The 21,611-nt window shown below is 38.4% G+C and overlaps 1 protein-coding gene across 2 annotated transcripts; it reads left to right on the forward strand.

Annotated features, from left to right (window-relative positions):
* Positions 1-12,890: 12,890 nt before the first annotated feature.
* On the forward strand, positions 12,891-20,753 carry SPP1 (secreted phosphoprotein 1). 2 transcript variants are annotated; one of them, XM_082653782.1, is made up of 7 exons: positions 12,891-13,025; positions 14,148-14,215; positions 14,328-14,366; positions 16,705-16,785; positions 17,076-17,114; positions 18,688-18,978; positions 19,938-20,753. In XM_082653782.1, exons 2-7 carry the CDS (start codon positions 14,162-14,164, stop codon positions 20,337-20,339), a joined length of 906 nt encoding a protein of 301 aa, XP_082509908.1. In that variant the 5' UTR covers positions 12,891-13,025; positions 14,148-14,161; the 3' UTR covers positions 20,340-20,753. The 2 variants fall into 2 exon arrangements, with proteins under 2 accessions (XP_082509908.1, XP_082509909.1); XM_082653783.1 differs by lacking the exon at positions 17,076-17,114.
* Positions 20,754-21,611: the final 858 nt, after the last annotated feature.

Below are 21,611 nucleotides of genomic sequence, written 5' to 3' on the forward strand. Positions count from 1 at the left end.
AAGGTCTATCCAGAAAACCAGAAACCAGTACACATAACAGGAAGATTTCAACACAGGGAATTGATACCATGGAAGATGGAAGTTCTGAGATGCCATATAGGCTCCATGAGACAACACCATCGGGGCCACTGCCCTCCCAAAACCAGAGAAGAGAGTGGGAATGGTACGAGAGCCCAGGCTGGGGCCACCAGGGGAAGGCTGAGGCCAGAAGGAGGGCACAGGCACTGTCAGAGATGCTGCCTGACGCAGGGAGAGAGAAGGAGAAATCCCAGGCTGCCCCCTTCTTCCTGCCTGCCCATCTCCTGTCAGCACCATCTATTGACTGAAACGGGCCGAAGGCAGGCGGAGTGGGGGCTTGGGAGCGCAGCCTACGGGGCCATTCCCTCTGATCCAGAGCTGAGCCCAGCGGATGAGAGGACTGGAGCTGACAGCAATCAGGACAAGGATGGCACACTCCCGTTCGCTCCTCCTCTTTTCCCCACCAGAGAGCTGTTACTCAATCTACAAGAGTGGAACTTTAGAACTCATGCAGTAATTGGTCGGCCATCCAATTATGTTACATCATCGAGATAAACTTCAAGGAATAATGTGTTTAAAACAGCAAAAAAAAAAAAAAAAAATCTACTAAATCAATGTACAAAGGATCTTGACACAAAGCTCCGTCTCCGGGACGTTTATTGAAATTTAGCTGCAGGCTAGTTCCTTACTGAGTTTTGCTTTTCTGTTTTCCTGGAATATAGTCATGAAGTCAAATCTGGCTAACTTAGGCCAGTAAATCACATTCTCCAAAATTACATTACTTCTTTATACTTCCACAGAGAGATTTCAGCGACTCTTTCAGAAGAGTAGAAAAGATGATGAAGACTCAAAGAAAATAATGCAAGGTTTGGACTCTTTAAAACTTTTTTTAATTTCTCAATTTTCAGAAAAATATTCTAGTCTTAAGCATTCATTATAGCTTATAATTTAAAAAACCTTAAGGTATGTTAAAAATGACCCCAAAACACTAAATTCAAATTTAACTGGACTTCCTATATTTTCCTTTGCTAAATCAGGTAACCCCATCACAGGATTAAATACAGATTTCTGTTTTATCATGGTTTTAAAAATGGCTTAATTACCAGACATACTGAGTAGAGATGGCCACCCAATAAGATTAGCCAGGAATCAACAAACTAATATCTATCATTCTTATAAATAATTTTAATAAGTTTTCTGAACTTATTTAGTTTAGTGTTTATTTTAAACAATTTACTTTAGAAATAAACAAATCATCCAATAAATAAATAGGAAAAAAAACTGTGACATTTAGGAAAACTATGTTTTGAGTCCTGATCCTATGATTAAGTGAACATACGCCATTGGAAAGCCATTTATCCTCTATAACTTTATAAAATGATCCTAGCTCCTTTTTCTTGGAAGAAAACAAAGACCTAGATTAAACTATGAAAGCTCCTTTATGCCCATTCCTCTCTCACTCCCTTCCATAGAAGTAATCACTGCTATAGTATGAATATTTTTGCCCTCTCAAAATTCATATGTTGAAACTTAATCCCCAGTATGTAGGTATTAGGAGATAGGGTCTTTGGGAGGTGCTTAGGTCATAAGGGTGGATCACTTGCGAATGGTACTGGAGACCCGAGAAAGCTCCCTCGCCCCTTCTGCTATGTAAAGACACAGCACAAAGATGGCCATCTATGAACAAGGAAGTGGGCTCTCACCAGACATCTAATGTGCAGCTGCCTGGTCTTGGACTTCCCAGTCTCCAGAACTATGAGAAATAAATGTTTGTTGTTTATATGCCACCCAGTCTATGGTATTCTGTTATAGCACCTTGAACAAAGACACTAATCATTGATCTGTATCATGCCCACCATTTTGTATGCATTTATAGACATACATGTATTTATGGACATGTCATTTTTTATTTAGAAAAATGAAATCATATTTCACACATTATACTGAGACTTTCATTTACGTCTTGAATGTCTAAAATTATTTATTTAATTTTACTAAATATAGATAATACACACAGTGGTGACAAGCAGACTCTAAAACAGCCTCTCTATGATCCCCAATTTCTGGTACTCGGGCCCTCGAGTAATTCCCTACCCTTGAGTGTGGGATGGTCTAACAACTTGTATTAACAAACAGAAGAAGGCAAAGGTAATTGGATGTCCCACAGAAGAGTAGGACGTAAAATTTTGACTTGCATTTTACTAGCAGACTCCTCCCACTGCCTTCTCAGTTGGCATGTTTTGATGAAGCAAGCTGTCATGTTGGAGAGGAACAAAGGCCTCCAGCCAATAAACAACTAGGAACTGAGGCTCTCTGTCCAACAGTCCTCAAGGAGCTGAATCCTACCAACAATCATGTAAGCCTGGAAGTAGATCCTTCCACAATCCAGTCTTGAGATGAGACTCCAGCCTTGGCCAACACATCAGTTACAGCTCTGTGAAGACTATTCACACAAGGGACCCAGCAAAGCCATGCCTGGTTACCTGACCTACAGAAGCTCTGAGACAATAAACGTGTGTTATTTTAGGTTTCTAAACTTGTGGTAATAGTGCTACACAGTAATCGGTAACTAATGCACACATGATACAAAATTTAAAAGCTATAAAATTTATTTCTGTGAAAATTTAAGTCTCCCTCCCATCCTTGTCTCTAGCCAATCAGATCCCCTTCCCAGAGGCAAACACCATTACAAGCATCAATTCGTATCAGCAATCTGAAAGCACTTTAAATGTTTAAAAGACATTAATAAAGGTAGTACGATCATTATTCATACTAAAACTCCAAGATTTACAAAAGATACTAAGATTTTGAGTTAGCAGAAGATGAGAACAGCAGGTACCATTACATAATTATCTCACAAGGGACTATATGGAAAGGGCAGGAAAAGTGACAGGTATCAGATGAGCACATGGCAGAAATTCCAAGTACTTTCACAAGATTGTGTCTAATGAGCTATTGCTCGTAAGCAGAGAGTTCCAAAGATCATTAAACACAACCTTAATACCATTGATTCAGTGTCCTATGCTGACTGTAAAGCAAGGCATTATCAGGATGAGTGAAAACAAACTAGAAAGCATTGTACTGCATGGTTCAAAGCCAGGTCCCTGTATCTGACACCACACGTGGAATACCGTTCATCAGACCACAAAATGGCTTGATGTAGCCAGAAATGACAGTGTTGGAACTAGGGTGAGAGACTGACTTACATGCTTGAGTTAAAGAATAGGTTAAAAAAGGAAAGAGCTTTCATCTGGAACAGGAGTGAGCCCTTTTCTGTAAAGGGCCAGATGGTAAATATTTTAAGCTTTGCAAACCAGATGGTCTCTTTCCCAGATACTCAACTCTACTGTCGTAGCACTAAAGCAGCCACAGACACTACATAAATAAGTGGGCGTGGCCATGTTCCAATAAGATTTTATTTACAAAAGTAAGTAGTGGATCTGACCCAAGAGCTTGTTGACCCCGGATCTAGAAGGGTAAATCAAAGGATGAGTACAGCTGAAGTCTTTCCATTTGGCACCTGACTAAAAACTTAGATACCAAGAAAAAAAATCTCCTAGCTCATGCCAATTCCCATGCTGCTTTCTGAATACACTGATTTGACTATCATTGAAGATATCTTTATTTGTTTATTTTTATCTTTTTATCCAAGTATAGTTAATTTACAACGCTATGTAGTTTCTGGTGTACAGCTAAGTGGGTCAGTTATATTTATATTTATATATTCTTTTTCAGATTCTTTTCTTTTACAGGTTATTACAAGATATTGAATATAGCTCCCTGTGTTATACAGTAGGTCCTTGTTGTTTATCTATTTTTATATAGTCATGTGTATCTGTTAATCCCAAATTCCTAATTTATCCCTCCCCTCTCTTCCCCCTTGGTGACCATAACTTTGTTTTCTATGTCTGTGAGTCTGTTTCTGTTTTGTAAGTAAGTTCATTTGTATCATTTTTTAGATTCCACATATAAGTGACATCACATGATATTTGTCTTTGACAAATACCTCACTTAGTATGATACTCTCTAGGTCCATCCATGTTGCTGCAAATGGCATTATTTCACTCTTTCTTATGGCTGAGTAATATCACATTATATATATATATATATATATATACACACACACACACACACACACACACACACACACACACACACACAATGTATATATGTGGTATATATATATTTACCACAGAAGATATCTTTTTTTATTTGAACCAAAACTGCTGCCAGTTTTACTGATTTTCTGCCCATCTAGAACCTGAGTCGTCTTAGAACTAAAAGAGAACCACAAGTTAAGAACTGCCCCTCTTTTTCTCAATGCCCTGTCTTCTTACCATTCCTCTTCCAGCTGTTTGGGAGATTCTAGGACTAGAACGATAGTACTAGATTGGGAAATGCTATCTTTAATAGAGGTCTCCTATTTATCTTTTGGGATTCCTACTACCTGTTTTTTTTTTCAAAGATACTTTTTTATTAGCCAAACAAGTACCTACAATCCGTATTTTTAAACTCTATTGACTGAAATTAGTGTTTTTAAGCATTTGATACTAAAATTATGTTGCTTCAAGGCAACTAAATTTAATATTTATAAGTCCATGTCTAGCCCATATAACTAGACATTTTCTATTTTTGTGCTAAAGTTACTCAAACACTTACAAGTTTTACTAATTTCGTAGCATTCTTTTCCCAGATCGTTCAAATATGTATTGTGTATTTTTATGTTTCATGGATTTTTGTTTAAAAAAAAAAAAAACTCCAGTCCTTCGTGTGAGAGAAAGAGCTACACACAGATAGCCGTATGTTCACACATAGCTGGTACAGCAGAATAAAATTGAACTGATTTTATTTCCCGGTCCTAGTTCTCCAGCTCACATGGTTGACACTCAGGATAGAAGACAGGACCACAAGAATTAAATGAGTTGCTCAATTTTATGAAACTACTATGAAGGTAAAATATATTTTAGGGGCTTCCCTGGTGGTGCAGTGGTTGAGAGTCCGCCTGCCAATGCAGGGGACACGGGTTCGTGCCCCGGTCCGGGAAGATCCCATGTGCCATGGAGCGGCTGGGCCCGTGAGCCATGGCCGCTGAGCCTGTGCGTCCGGAGCCTGCGCTCCGCAACGGGAGAGGCCACAGCAGTGAGAGGCCCGCGTACCGGGAAAAAAAAAAAATATATATATATATATATATATATATATATATATAAAAGGAAAATAGACTTCCTGTGTATATGATTCTTATCCTTCTTCTTAAAGAGAAGTTAAATGTTTTCATTAATTTACATCCCCAAACTTTCAAAGATTATGAGATTTAAATGAAAGTGTGTCACTTTCATCTTTCTAAATTCAGAATGCCATCATCTCTAAAATATAAACTGGATTCTTAAGTGACCAAGCTTGATGAAGCAAGATGTATGTTTGAAATCTTTCTAGAGGTTAGGACACCACAATTTCACTTGTGTCTGAACCAACTCCACATAAACAAAGTAAAGTGAAACCCCAGCCTGAGACGCTCTGGCACTGTCTAAAAGCGGGAAAAGGCCACCTTCCTGCTCCCAGCCTCCGCTTCCTCCCAACCGAGACGAGTGGGTGTTCCAGCTCTGCTGAGATGCCATACACGACTTCTTTCACTGCCTCACTAAGAACTCTGGCTCACCTCTGGCCAAGCTACGATCCACAGACCAAAAGGCAACTACGGTTTGGGGAATATCAGTGAGCTATACAAGCAAGTGTCAAAATTCCAACTCCCAAACATACACAGTTTCTAACTTAACCTCCCGTCTCCTCTAATTATGGTCACCTCCATAGCGGGAACCATGGTGAAATGTTTTAAAACTCTTCAAGTTTCCTAGAATTCACCACTTACACAATAGTTGATCTGGTAAAAGGCAACTGAGACTAAAATTAATCTGTAAACACATTCCTAGCAGAGAACAGAAGTCATCCAAAACTTTCAGAGAACACGACTTCAAGTTCTCAAATATAACTAGATAAATTGCTCTGAACTGCATCTCTACTCGCCTGTCTGCCCCTTGGTGAACACAAGGCCAGAAAACAAAAGGTGCCCAAAAGCCAGGTGGTCTAATTACGAAGTAGAAGCAAATGATGCCGTGTGAACAATCAGAAGCTGCAAGATCAATTTATTATTTATTGAGAGATAACTGTAGCCTCTCTCTCCTCACAGGCAAACTAACGTAACAACATTTAATGGAGCTGGCAGTATAATCAAGAAAGAACTCAGTTTCCCTGGTTTCCAACACTGGACTCTATCCACTAAAACCTGTATCAAGACTAATTCTCTTCTGGTAAAAGTGGGAAAAACAAAAACGGACGATCAAGAGAAACCTGGTAACCTAATCACTTAAGATATTTACTGGTACCACACACCGTCACCTTTTAGAACTGAGTGATGTACTTATTGTATAAAATAATCAACTCCGATTTTAATATATGAGAATTTCACAAGGACTAATTCAGTGCTTTAGAAATGGGGAATCAAAAATAATAGAAATTTATATAGATAGGAATTATAAGATAGAAATCATATGTGTGTGTGTGTGTGTGTGTGTGTGTGTGTGTGTGTGTTATGACACCACAATTTAAATCCAGTCTCATGTGTCTAGTGATCTGGCACACAGATACTAACATTCAAAAACTATGGATTGAACATTATTATGTGCACAAGTTTACATTAAGGTAACACCTGCTATTATAACAGATAACAGTGATATAAGGCAACAGAAGCATGTTTCTGGTTCATACACTATCCAATACCAGGGTTCCCAGTCAACAGATAGTTCAAGCTATCTCCTCCTTGAATTTCTGCCCTCCAAAAATGCTTCAGAGTCCTCTCCATTCAGCCAAATGGTGAAGAAGAAGACTATGGAGGAGACACACTTAGTTTTTAGGCACTTCAGCCTAGATGTGAAACATATCACTTTATTTCACATTCCATTGGCAAGAGCTAGTCACATGGCCACACCCAGGTGCAAGAAAGGCTGGGAAATGTAGTTTCATCTGGGCAGCTGCTTCCCAGCAACTACTCTGAAGAATATGAATCTTCTGTGCACAGCCAGCAGTACCTACCACAATTATTACGGTAGATACTATAAGTACCAAATATAGTAAGACATAAGGCTAACCATGAAATACGCCTTTGTCTAGATTTTTGGACCTGTTAAAATATGATGAGCGATTCACTCAAAATTTAGCTAATCAAGACAACTAATATTTAAGGTCATTATATGTATTAAATATGAAGCTAACTATATTAACTCACAATCAGCAATCATGTATTTTGAATTGGTGATTCATAACAGTGTGAGACTAGGAGAGATGTACTAACATTCTCTCACATTGTGTCATGACCATACCACGACACTAGCTGGGTAGCATATGTGGAAAAATAAAGCCTTACATTTTTATTAGATTTGAACCTACTACAGACAAGATTATTGTCTCTTCTGTTTGTTTTGTTTTGTTTTTATTTTTATTTTATATTGGAGTACCTTTAACAATGTTGTGTTACTTTCAGGTGTACAGCAAAGTGATTCAGTTATATGTATACATATATCTATTGTTCTTGAAATTCTTTTCCCCTTTAGATTGTTACATAATACTGAGCAGAGTTTCCTGTGCTTGCAAAGATTGAATATAATCATGTATATAGAAGTGACTGCAAGTAGATGGCTTCTATTATAATTAACTGAAAAATTAAGATCATAATACTGAATTCATAGATTGTTAAGCATATTAGACATAATATATACTTTCAAATCTAGTACATTATAGGTGTTCCATGAAAACATATATAATTCCCATTCTTGTTGTTATTATTTTGAATAGCTCTCCTTTTAATGAGCAAACGCAGAAGTTCTGGGCTTACTCTTTGTTACAATAGAAAAGGTAAACTACAAGGAAGGATTTCTTATGGAAAAAAACAAGCAGTAGAAATTTGTTAAGCATGAAATGGGTAAAAAGAGGAGAGAAATTGGTCACCAGCTCTGATTCTTGAATAATTTCATCACGAACAAAGTGAAATTAATAGGTTGTTTAAACCAATCTCATCCACAGATGCTTGGAAATGAAGACAAGTGAGTGTGGGAAAGAGAAGTCTAAAAACACCTCCAGATTATGGAGAAGCCTGGTGTTCCTGATCTGTTTGGCAACGAAACTGACTGCTAAAACCACAGGCGGCATTTTGCAGGAAAGAAACAAGCCAACCTTTTCAGTTACTTTGTCCTTGATCTCCTATTCTTGGTGTAACAGAATCTGAAAGAAATTCATGTGACCCATATTGAGAAAATACTTCTAGAAAACCCGTTTTGGGGAGGTAAGAATATAAAATCCTCAGAACATCAAAGATTGACTTATTAGAGTCATACGTTGGGAGTGATTTCCCTCCTTTTTAAAAAAAAAAGGTTTTATTTTTATTAATATTATTATAAAAAGTACATTAATTTTTTTATCCATGATTTAAAATATAGCAAAACACACGAGTCCCATGCTGCTTTGATTGCTGTTGGATGGGAAGAAACACTTCTTGTTTGATGCCAATCTCAAAACACTCATCCCTTCAACACCAGTGTAGACACAGGGTCTCCACCCTATGCCTTCTCTGTCCACATCCCACTGAATTTACTGTTAAACCACGCCCCCTTCACTCCATTGGCTGCACAAGTTCTAAATTTCTTAGTTGATTTTCATGAATAAATGGGTTCCAGGAGGGTAAGAAGGGTACCATTTTAAGAAAAAAATTAATAATTTAAGTCCACTTTAAAAAATCTATCATTTAAAGAATGTTAGAATGGCCTCAAAGTTAGTGATGATAATTTAACAAAGAAATACTGCTAGATTCTTGAGTACTGGCAAATAATAGCTATCAATATATGATATATGGACTCAAGCATAGTGCCCATGCATTATATTGATAAGCAAGAACTCTATGCTCAGAATTAGTTGCTATGGATGGAGGGTTGAGTGGTTAATCATTAACAATTTATTGAAGATTTATTTACTCTATAACAATTCTATGGGTCTAAAATGAAACTTTTTTCTTTTGTTTTAAGTGATGTTAATGTTTCTGATAATAAGACCATTTTTTAAGACCATTTTTTAAATTTTGTTGACTAATTTATTGAGCAATGGGATAAAAAGTTTTATGGCGTATCTGTTTTGTATTTCTGAAATGTTCTACTTTCATGTCTGAACTTAAAAAAAAAAAAAAAACCTTCTTATCTTCAACCCTTGTTTCCCTCCCTCTAATAAATAATTCCCTGCTTCCCTAGTCTATATATGATGAAATGATGAGTGGTAGGCTTCTTATTAGATATCATTCCCAACTTCTCTATGACAGATTGGCAATGGTACCAAGATCAGCTTTTTATCTGAACCTTGACTCGAGGGAAAAAATAATTATTTATAGAGCTTTAACAGTCGAAATAGTTTATTATACTTAATAAAATAGAAATATCCAAATAAACTAGAAGTCAGTATAATAAAGTCCACCAAAACAGTTGGACACAAATTTTCCTATTATATGAGAATTTTCATGTAATTCGAGAAAAAAATATGTTCTTTGTGTTTCCACATATCCTCTTATAGTGCCTATATTTTATGATCACAACCCACTCTTCATTCCAGTTTAACAACTAAACTTTTTCCTTTCCACATACAAGATTTAGAAGGAATTTGATCATGGTGACCTTTTGATTTTAACAACCCAGGATTAACCTAATCAAGAATGGAAATAATGTGGAAATGCTACAGATCAAGCCTCTCTGATTCAAATCATTTAACACATTAATTCTGACAGCTGGAAAATCTTACTCAGAAAAAAATGCCAGCAGCACGTTTAATGACGAAAAGCAAGAAGCACGAGCCTCTTCAAAACTCAGAATGACGCACTATCCATCTCATACTTTACAGAACCGCCTCTATCACAAACCATTTTATCCTCTCATCTCTGAAGCATCCCAGACACGTTCTTTAACCATGAATTCACAGGCCTTTACTCTGCGTGAGCCTCGGAATCGGCAACCTCTCGAGCCAGCGCGGGAAACGGGGAAGGAGCCCATGGCGTTCACCTGGGTTTGCTGAAGACAGCGAAGCAGAAAAGAATGCTTTGCTTCCCTTGGCCTCTGTGTTCCCTGTTAATGTGTAGCGGGTCATTGTTGGGAAATATTTCCTCACCTGACGTTCCAAGAAATGGAGGACCTCACAGTTGTTTTATGGCTCAGTCATTAAACGCGTGAAGGTTCCATCCTGCCGGAATCACTGACGGAACCAGGCTGTGGTCTGAACTCCTTCTCAGAAACGCTGCCACCATGTGGCACGTTGGCGCTATGACCGGAAGAGCCCTATAGGTCACGTGGTTCATTTCAACATGGCTGGGCTCCAGCAGAATCTATTCCTATAACTTCCTATTAAATCACTCCCGCAGGCGCAGAGTAAACCGCAGCGAATCCTGTGGAAATCTCGGGGTTTTTTTAGAATATGTGAACTTCCCTCCGCTACACTGACAATCTGACAGCTTAAGTGGGTTATGTGTTTAAAGGGAAAAAAACAGTTTTTAAGAGCAGAAATAAGAAATCTGTTTTTGCAACGTTATAACCCGTGTGCTTTGTATTTTATAGAGATAGCTGCCATCTGAATTATTAAAATGTGTGCTTAGAACCCACAAATAAACAATATCAATTCATCTGAAACACATACAATTTAAAAGAGATACATTTCCTCCCACCAAGTGTCTACAAACCTATGGATTCGTTACGTTAACACTACAAAAAATTATTCAACCGTATTTATATTAAAAGTAATACTTGGGGGCTTCCCTGGTGGCACAGTGGTTAAGAATCCACCTGCCAATGCAGGGGACACCGGTTCGAGCCCTGGTCCAGGAAGATCCCACATGCCACGGAGCAGCTAAGCCCGTTTGCCACAACTACTGAGCCTGCGTGCTGCAACTCCTGAGCCCTGCGTGCCTAAAGCCCGTGCTCCACAACAAGAGAAGCCACTGCAATGAGAAGCCCGCGCACCACAAGAAAGAGTAGCCCCCATTGCCGCAACTAGAGAAAGCCCACACGCAGCAACAAAGACCCAACACAGCCAAAAATAAATAAATAAACTTATTTTTTTTAAAAAGCAATACTTGGTAAATAGGAGTTGACACCTTAATACAACCAATAATAAATAGGAACATTTACCTTTAATCTCACTTTACACGTGATTCTCACAATGGAGGTGTGAGATAAATTAATACTGCAATCTCCATTTCACAACTGAGAAATGTAGATGAAGAGGTTAAGTAATCTCAAAACAATATTAAATATTTAAAGTGGACTCAGAGCTCTGCAACCCCTAATTTCTGTTCCAGTATTCAACCTTCAACTGTAATTTTTTTTCATTCAAACACCTTTTGAATACCCTGTAAATTTTTTTTAATATAGAATTTCCTTTTTAATTTTCTTATTAAGTAACCAACTTTATATATCCTGGGTGAAAAATTAGAAAAAGACAATTCAGAAATCTAATCCAGCCCTTCAGAGGTGTGCAAATTACCCTGTCGATGAACACAGTTAAAAAATCTTACATCTGGGGCTTCCCTGGTGGCGCAGTGGTTGAGAGTCCGCCTGCCGATGCAGGGGACACGGGTTCGTGCCCCGGTCCGGGAAGATCCCACATGCCGCGGAGCGGCTGGGCCCGTGAGCCATGGCCGCTGAGCCTGCACGTCCGGAGCCTGTGCTCTGCAACGGGAGAGGCCACAACAGTGAGAGGCCCGCGTACCACAAAAAAAAAAAAAAAAAAATTCTTACATCTGATTTCATTCCAATAACCTATTCCATTTAAAGGTATTACAAATCATGACTACCTGCTCCTCCTAAAAATCTTAATAATAGTTAACACACATACAGTGGTTAAAATAGGCAGGGTATTTGCATATATGTGCCAAGTATTTTTATTTTTACACATACTAATTCACTTAAACCTCTCAAAACGCCCACGAACTGTGCATTTGACAGATGAAAACAGGTATAGATAGGCTAAGTGATTTGCCCAAGGTCTCACAGCTAATCAGTGGCAGAGTGGAACTCAGAGCCACACTCTGGCTCCTGAAGCAGCACTTGCCAGCAGTAACCCTGCTCTCAGTCAGAAACTGCTTTACTTCTGCCGCACTGAGAATAAATTACCCTTCTTCTATTTTACACAGCAATTAGCAGATCCATCACTTCCAAACAATTCAAACACGGCAACAAAAATCCACGTCCTTGAAAGGTCAATGTAAATCCAATTTAATGAGCGTGAACGTGGATTTTAATGTTACTAACGCCATTTGTTTAAATGACAGGCTGCTAAACACCTGAAATCACAAAACAGAGCTTAAGTAAAAATGGAGGAAGGGTTTCTGAATTCTTTGTATGTATCTGAACAATAGCCTGATAGCTCTTAAATAAGTATAATTGTGAGGCAAATTTGGTTGCATATATTACCTTCATCTGTTATTTAAACCAAAAGAAACAAAAATCCATTCTATTTAATTTTATTTAAGACTGATTTAGATTCTATTTCTATTCTAATTCAGAAATTATAGAGCCTTTGTAAGAACTAGTCATTTCCCTCCCTCCCTTTTTATGGGACCCCCTCGATGCCCTTCCAGGACGCTGAGAGCCAATCCTATAAACGAAAAAGCTAGTTAATGATATTGTGCATAAGTAATGTTTTAACTGCAGAGTAGTTTGTGTGTGTGTGTGTATGTGTGTGTGCATGTGTTTGTTTTGTAACCACAAAACCAGAGGGGGAAGTGTAGGAGCAAGTGGGTTGGGCAGTGGCAAAAAACCTCATGACACATCTCTCCACCCCCTGTGTTGGTGGAGAACGTCTGGAGCAGCCTTTAAATTCTGAGACGTCCTGGTTGTCAACAGCAGGGAGAGGAAGAGCCCAGAGTGCAGCCCTGAGCACAGCATCAGCACCGCCTGGGACCGGGCTCTTCTCAGCCGCCGCAGACTAAGGTAAGGCTGCAGTTTGCTACTTGCTTGCTGGCCTGTGTATGCACTGTTTCATTTCATGGGGAAGGTCAAGCCGTAAGGAAAAGGGTTTAACAGTAAAAGGTGTTAATCAGACTTAAACGGTCCTAGTCTTTGGAATAAGCATGCCAGATCCGGGGCAGATCTCCTGCAGGAAAGGCGGCCGGCTATTTTGAAAGACAGTCGAATAGAAAACTTAAAAATATTTCCACGCCATCCTCAAAAGAACTGAAACTGCTTCTTGCCATCAGAAAAAAAAAAGGAAATGTCTATGCCCCTTTGGAATGATTATATCTACATCATTTTAAATGGATAGATGATTGTGGAGACAATTTAAAAGGAAAATGATTTTTAGTGCTAATGTAAACAAATGATAATGCTAATTATTTAATGATCTGACTTATCCTGTTTTCAAGGAAAAAAACCTTTCTGAATATTTTTACCTCTGTATTTAGCTATTAACATTTATCCAAAATACCTGTATGACACTATTTAGACTTACAAATAGGAAAGCTGTTGACTGTTTTCAGTGTTTTTCTTTCTTGTTTCAAATTTCTAGAATACCTTACTTAAATTATTAACTTTAGAGATAGCTTCATTTCACCTAAGTAACACCTTTTAAATAATTTAAGTTGAAAATCGCATTTGAAATGCATGCTGGAAAATGGAGAAAGCAAGTTTCTCTCACAGCTTTATTTTCTCTCTTTCTCTTTGTGTTTTTCTTCTCTAAAAAATAAATATTCCCATTCCAGCTTATTACTTGAACTCAATTACTGTTGATCTGTTTTTAGGTTTAGATGGCTGGTGACATGAGGTAGCAACGGCATAATCTCTGAAACTCTAAATTTTAAAGTTGAATAAATATAGACTTGTAAAATTCCTCTCTCCTTGCCTAATAGGAAAAGATGGAGAATAGAGGAGGTGGCATTACAAATACTAACTCAAAAGATCATAATATTAAGAAGAAAATTTTCCTCTAAGAAGTAGAGAGTATTTCTACAGAAAATATATATTTATTTGTGACGATTTTGTAATGTGGTAGCCTAAAAAAGCATCACTGTTTTAACCTAGGAAAAGATCAAGTATTTCTTACAAAATATTTTGCAGGAACATTGATTACGATGAGAATTGCAGTGATTTGCTTCTGCCTCTTGGGCATCGCCTCCACCCTTCCAGTGAGTACAGCTGAATCTTAAAGAAAATTCCTCAAAATAAATGAATTGTGTGTTTCAAGGTGCTACGAACACGTTCACACTGTAATCTCTCTTCACCTTCTCTGTTTCAAAGGTTAAACAGACTGATTCTGGCAGCTCTGAGGAAAAGCAGGTGAGCATCTTTTAGGTTTATCATATAGTTAAATTATTTTTGCAACTGCTGGAAGATGTACTACAAATGTATGGCAATTTTACTTATTTTCATAGTCAAACAAAATAACTTATAAGTATTTATTGAGTGCCTGCTATGGTTCTAGGCCAGTACCAAGCACAGAACTGCTTTTAGTCTCTTAAAACCAAACTAGATTTTTTAATATAATAAAATGATGCTCTAGGTCCATCATTTATGTAAAATGAGTTCTATGAAGTTGTGTGACTTTTTGTTTCCATGAGTCAACATACTGTTGTAGAAGTAAAAAATTCCATCTTTTGCTTTACTTAGTGGCAAGCTAAGTTTAAAATTCACCTCACATATTGGAGAGTTGGCATAACCATAATATTCACAATATCTCCTAAAATATTTGCTAAGAAGCCCATTATAAAGAGAAAGTCTGTTTATGCCGTTTGTATCTATTGTGCTCATCCGATGACGTTAGATCACATTTTTCTAGACAAAGATAAGACCAAATCAAATTCTTTATTATAATTATTCAACCAGCACCGTAGATGTACCTGCCCCTCCACAGGGTGAAAGCATGCCAGCCAAACAACAAACGGGCATTGTCCCAAGGAGCTTGGACAAAAAGGCACACAGAGTTCAATTCCAGATAAACAGAATAAAGGCCAGTATAGAGCTGCCTGGGGTCACCGCAATTAGATTGCTTAATGAAGATGTTGGGAGAAGTATTGCTGCTTGTGTTTGGGTGTGCAAGTGGGTAGAAGTAAGTGTGTCTGTTTTCCAAGTGATTTAAGAACACAAGTATTGAATCACAGCACTAAGCCAGTAAAGTAACATTTCCAGAGAAAATAGTGATCACACTTTTTGAGGCAAGAATTAGTGCCTTTTTAATAGAATAAAATACGGCACATGAAGCCACGGCTGTATAAGTGGTTAAGTGTTATTTAGGAGATAAGTGAAGAGCTCAACCTTCTAGAAGCCTAGAAATCTAGAGCTAGTAGGAAATATGGGAAGTCTATAAAGAGACACCCCTGAAGATGAACACCGGTTATCTACGAGCGATATGACTACTGGGTAGATTGTAGTTTGTTTTTCTTATCTATTTGTTCTTCGTATTACTTTTTAAAAATTATAAATTTATCTTATAAATACAGATAAAGCCTGTATTACAGGTATCATCAGAATAAATATGTATATTAAATGTAATCAATCATAACATTTATCTGTATACTATTTATATAAATATATATATTTTAAAGAAAAAAAAGAGGGAAACTTTGAACTCATCTAGACTAGTCGTTTTCACATTTTTCAGTCAAGGAACCCATTCTTTCAGCAAAAACTGTCACAGAAGCCCAATACGGTTAGAGCCAACCATGGGGAAATCCAAAGTGCTACTGACTGGTTTCCTTCCTGCACTTCTCCTCTTTTGTGGCTGTGAAGGAATTCTTGGAACCCCCAGCGTAACTTTTCTCCATGACAGAGACGTGAAGTGATCGCCCTGGGCCGTACAGCCCACCAGATGACACTTATTCAGAGCAATTTCCACTCCTCTGCATTAGCATATTACTATCATTTTCCAGATAAATGACTTGGCTAAGTAAAGGCCATTCCATTCACGTCTTTGGCACCTTAAAGCAATAGAACTTTCATGCAATGGTGTTGATATATTTCTGCCCCGCCCACTAAGGTAGCCACTAGACACGTGTGACTATTGAACGCTCTAGTGCAACCGAGGAACTAATTTTTTTTTAATTAACTTAAATTTGAATAGCCATGTGCTTCATGGCTAGAGAATGGCATACTGGACAGCACAGCCTTAGAGAGTTTCTCCTTGTTCCACAGAGACAGGAAACAAGGAAGATCAACACAAATTAAGGGCCCCTCTGCTTTAGCTGTATTTCATCTGAGAGGAATTTCTGCTAACAAACGTACAGAAAAGCACAGTGGATCATCAATGTGGAGAGCCACTGGATTTGAGCCCTGGCTCTGCCACTTACTACCACTTAACTTCATCGTGGCTGGGTTTCTCCTGATCTGTAAAATGGGAGTAATCATACTGATACCTCTCCCAGGATTAAATGAATGAGTATTTGTAAATTACTTTGAAAGTGTGCCTGCCTCACAATAAGTGCTACGTAAGGGTTTGTTAAATGACTCTACCAGAAAGAATAAATTATGAAAGATAGAGCTCAGGCTCCAGTTGACTGAATAATGCATATTATGCTTATCCATCAAGATTGGGGAAGTAGAGTTGTTTTTTTCCGCTTATCACTTAGAGATGCCTGTTTCTTTTTCTTAATAATGACAAATATGCAACTCTTTTTTGTAGCTTTACAACAAATACCCAGATGCTGTAGCCACGTGGCTAAAGCCTGACCCATCTCAGAAGCAGACTTTCCTAGAACCACAGGTATTTTTAATTTTGATTAATTCTAAATATTAAAATTCTCACAGTTAAAGAACAACCACCACAAAAAATAGCCACCGAGCAGGCCACTTGGGCTTGTTAAGTGGATCCTTCCTGCCTGTTGGTAAAGGTGAACTTGGGACACCAACTGATCTGTCATGTTGTCTTCCCGCTTAAGTCATCCACCAATGAGGCTAAAAACTAAGACCTGCTTTGTATGGAAAAGGCTAACTTTTTGAATAAAAAAGTTAAGAGAGTATGATGTACACTGATTTGTACCCTTCTTTCTTCAGAATACTGTGTCCTCTGAGGAAACTGATAACAAGCAAGAGGTGAGGTTCCACTTTGAATCCAAGGTCCACCATGTCTTGGAGGAACTAAGGAAGCAACTCTTTCTCCTGGTGACATTGCCTGGGTTCAATTCTGGCAAAATTCCATTAAAAGTCTCCAGTAAATGCCCTGTCTATCCACTGGCCTGAAATTCCAGGGGCGCATCACACCCCTAACCAAAGCCTTGAACTTTCTGCAGACCTGATTATACTGGGCCAACAGTATGGTGGGCTCTAGGTCAGGGATGGTGGAAGCAGCGCCTTTACTTAGTGGAGTGGAGGTGCGGGTATGGGAGAAATATTATGGGATGGGCTCCTGGTAGCCCGATTCATATCTGTCTCATTTCTCTGAGTGACTCTGCTACCACCATCCAAGGGAACAATAGGAACTAGGAACTTTCTCCTCAAAACCTGGAGACCCACCATCTTGAGACCCACCCTCCCTTCCTAACATGAGCTCAGCCAACCATAAAAAAAAAAGAAAGAAAAAAAATTTTCCTGTCTAAAACTTGCTCACAAAAAACACAAGTGTTTACTAAATGTCAGAAATACCAGGTTTCAAATAAGTTTAGTGTGGCAGGAAATGTTTACTAATGTCTGTTGTTTGAAATACTAAGCCTCTTGCAATTTATTTAAGATATTTTCTTGCTGTCATCTAATATCTGGTAAGCATCTAATTAATGCCTACCAAAGCCAAGACTTTGACTCCAGGAACGTTTCTGTTGCTAACATAATGGTTTATTTAATAACTATTCTTTCTATTGGAATTAGTAATATATTTGCTAAGCAAAGGGATAACTTAAATTTGTTTTCCTTAAGATTCTATTTGAAGATGCTAAGAATTTCTAATAAGGAAAGTCAGATAAATGACCCAATATATTTGCAATCAGAAGTGTAATAGACATTAACTGGTTAATTGAGCTGCAGTTTATACACATGGATAACACAGTCGCCTGTTGATTATCCAGGCTAATAGGGAGGGGTTTTAGGTTTGGGGGTGAGCATTAATACATGGATGCTCTGATCTCCTGAGAATTGTCATAGAAAAAAACAATCTCACAATTATGCACCTGTATTTACCGCATTATTGAATTTGGTAAATTAAATAGTGTCTAAAATGATCAAGGAAAAACATGTTATCGATATAAATTTATAACTCATACATTTGGCTTGAAAATAATGCTTATGAAAAAGCAAGAAAAATGACTCAGAATAGGATTCCATTTATCCTTGTGTTAAAAGGGAAATTGGAAGATGCTCACTTTAGCTCTTAAAAGCCATTGAGTGCTTTGCTGTGAATACAAAGATTCTGAAACTGGGACTTCCCTGGCAGTCTGGAGGTTAAGACTTCGCCTCCCAAGGCAGGGGGTACGGGTTCAATCCCTGGTCAGGGAGCTGGGGTCCCACGTGCCTCATGGCCAAAACACCAAAACATAAAACAGAAGCAATATTGTAACAAATTCAATAAAGACGTAAAAGATTCTGAAACTAAATATAGTAAAAGACTAAGGCACCATAAAGGCTAAAGGAAAATAAAAACCTTTACACCAATTTTTCCGATCATCTTGATTTTTAGACCCTCCCGAGTAAGTCCAATGAAAGCTCTGAGCACACAGACACTGTGGATGACGAAGAGGATGGAGACAGCCAGGACACTGACGCAAATGACTCCAATGACACTGACCATTCCGACGAGTCTCACCATTCTGATGAATCTGATGAAGTGGTCACTGATTTTCCCACTGACGTTCCAGCAACCTCCGTCTTCACTCCACCTGTCCCGACCGGAGACACATACGAAGGCCGAGGTGATAGTGTGGCTTACGGACTGAGGTCGAAAAAGATGTTCCGCAGATCTGAAGTCCAGGTAAATCCCTGAACAAGACACATGAGATGGTTATGAGTAGAGCCCAATTCTAGGGAACAAGGGTCTGCATGCTCATTTGTTCATTCATTCAGCAAGGATTATTACTTTATGATCATTGAATACAAAACCTTTTCCCACTTATTGGTTTTTGTATTAAAGTCCACATAATTTCTCCCTAATTTTGTCTCTCAATCACAATGCTATTTTTCCAAATCCTGGTTATAAAGCACTTATTCTATTTGCTTTTTTATTTATTTATTTTTTAAATTGATTTATTTTGGGCTGTGTCAGGTCTTTGTTGCCGCACATAGGCTTTCTCTAGTTGCGGCGAGCAGGGGCTACTCTTCGTTGCAGTGCACAGGCTTCTCATTGCAGTGGCTTCTCTTGTTGCGGAGCACGGGCTCTAGGCACGTGGGCTTCAGTAGTTGTGGCGCAGGGGCTCAGTAGTTGTGGCTCGCGGGCTCTAGAGTGCAGGCTCAGTAGTTGTGGCGCACGGGCTTAGTTGCTCCACGGCATGTGGGATCTTCCCTGACCAGGGCTCGAACCCGTGTCCCCTGCACTGGCAGGCGGACTCTTCACCACTGCGCCTCTGGGGAAGCCCTCTATTCGCTTTTTTAAATTAAAAAAGGATCTGGATTTAGCACATAGCCCTGCCGTGTACGAGTTCCTTTACTTTTAACTTTCGCTTTATTTTCCCTTTATGTAAAACAGATAATGAGACCTTCCTCATGGGTTTCCTCTCATACAAAATTGATGAACCTATTAAACTAAAGGAGATGACGTAATGAAAGGACTTAGTTTGAAAAAAAGTAACATGCTAGTATTATTTTTTTGCTTCAGCCAAATTTAGACATTGTTAGAGAATACCTTGGCCTGAAAGTTAAAAAGCAGAAGAAAATTACAGTGTTCCCATCTCTGGCTGTTTATTGAATTCTTCTCCCGTTTGTTCTGTGATTCAGTATCCAGATGCCACAGAGGAGGACGTCACGTCACACGTGGAGAGCGAGGAGGTGGGTGATGCACCCAAGGCCATCCTGGTTGCCCAGCGCCTCCACAGGGCTTCTGACTGGGACAGCCGTGGGAAGGACAGTCAGGAGACGAGTCAGCCGGATGACCGCAGTATGGAAACCCACAGCCGCGAGCATTCCAAAGAATTCAAGCTGAAGGCCGAGGATGACAGCTATGAGCATTCCGATGTGATTGAGAGTCAGGATAATTCCAAAGTCAGCCATGAATTCCACAGCCAAGAATTCCATAGCCGCGAAGACAAGCTAGTCCCAGACCTTAAGAGTGAAGAAGACAAACACCTGAAACTTCGTGTTTCTCATGAATTGGATAGTGCCTCTTCTGAGGTCAATTAAAAGGAGAAAAATACAGTTTCCTACTTTGCTTTTAGTAAAAAGAAAAAATACATTATAGCAGAGTGGGACAGAATATGAAATGCTTATTTCTCTGCTTAGTTGGTGAATATATGTGTGTGTGGATCTGGAAACAGATCATGGTTTTGATCATTAGTTTAGTGTGTGACTTGATGGTAACACCCTTGCACACTAAAAGCTTCAGGGTTTAGCCTATGTTCTTTCCATACAAAAAATGCAAACCATCATTGCATTTTAATGTTTGCTACCCTTTTATGAAAAGAAGTTTATGTAGAAGCAAAAAAAACCTTTTACACACTTGAGAATATAAAATTTCATGTCACTATGATCTTTTGTTTTTTAAATTAGTTTATATTTTGTTGTGATTATTTTTGTTGGTGTGAATAAATCTTATATCTCGAATGTAATGAGAGTCTGGTGGTGTCAACTGCCTTTCTTATTTGATTCCCTACAGTTGCCTAGCAATTAATACATGTCATCATTTTAATTAATGTGCTGGACTTAGTAGACAGCAATCTAAGACCTTCTGGATCAAACATACAGCCCCTGGCTGAGCTAAAGTTCCCAGTCAAGGAAACAGGAGTCAAGTGGAGGTTGATATTCAGCCAGAACTCCTCCAACTATGCAGGGCTCTGTAGGCCACTTCCACTGAGTGAGAGCAAACTTTTTCTAATTTTCACAAAGCTGATGTCAAAGCTAATGAAAGCTTAGATGCAATCACAAATCAATTTTATTGGTTTTTACCATTCTCCATTCATTTTCTCAGTGAATTTATGCTTCTTTGCCCTTGGATTACAACTTGGTAAGTCCCATAGCTATTCTGATCCCTTGTAGATAATAAACAAACAGTTCCTTTGTACTGGAAAAAACCTAAAAGCTAATAATCAAAATTTTCAACTTCATTCAAAACTAAAAGTTCTGGAAACCTGAAGTGGAGCAAGGGCCTTATTTCTATACCTTGCTCCTCTGCTCTTCTTAAAGCTAGAAATCTCATTGGAAATCTAAAACTTCTCTATTAAACAACTCTTGGGACAAAAGGGGAAAATTTTTAATTGCAGAATTTCTAAAAAATAGTTCTAATGAAAGCATAAACTCACTAGAGTACAGTTAAACCAGTGATCACAGAAAATCCATAGCCTTAAATTCTTGCAGCAACAATAAAAGGATGAAAATAAGGATACTGAGTTGCCATCTTAAAAATTAGAAAAAAGCAACAAAGTAAAGCAAAAGAAAGCACAGGGAAGGATATAATAA

Source organism: Grampus griseus, assembly GCF_964374135.1.
Source record: "Grampus griseus genome assembly, chromosome: 4".
NCBI classification, from domain to species: domain Eukaryota; kingdom Metazoa; phylum Chordata; class Mammalia; order Artiodactyla; family Delphinidae; genus Grampus; species Grampus griseus.

What these genes read in the sequence shown, in the direction of transcription:
- SPP1 (XM_082653782.1), top strand. Translation starts at nt 14,162, where the DNA reads ATGAGAATTGCAGTGATTTGCTTCTGCCTCTTGGGCATCGCCTCCACC. An exon ending in GCAGCTCTGAGGAAAAGCAG is followed by an intron (nt 14,367 to 16,704) that starts GTGAGCATCTTT and finishes TCTTTTTTGTAG; the next exon opens with CTTTACAACAAATACCCAGA. An exon ending in TCCGCAGATCTGAAGTCCAG is followed by an intron (nt 18,979 to 19,937) that starts GTAAATCCCTGA and finishes TCTGTGATTCAG; the next exon opens with TATCCAGATGCCACAGAGGA.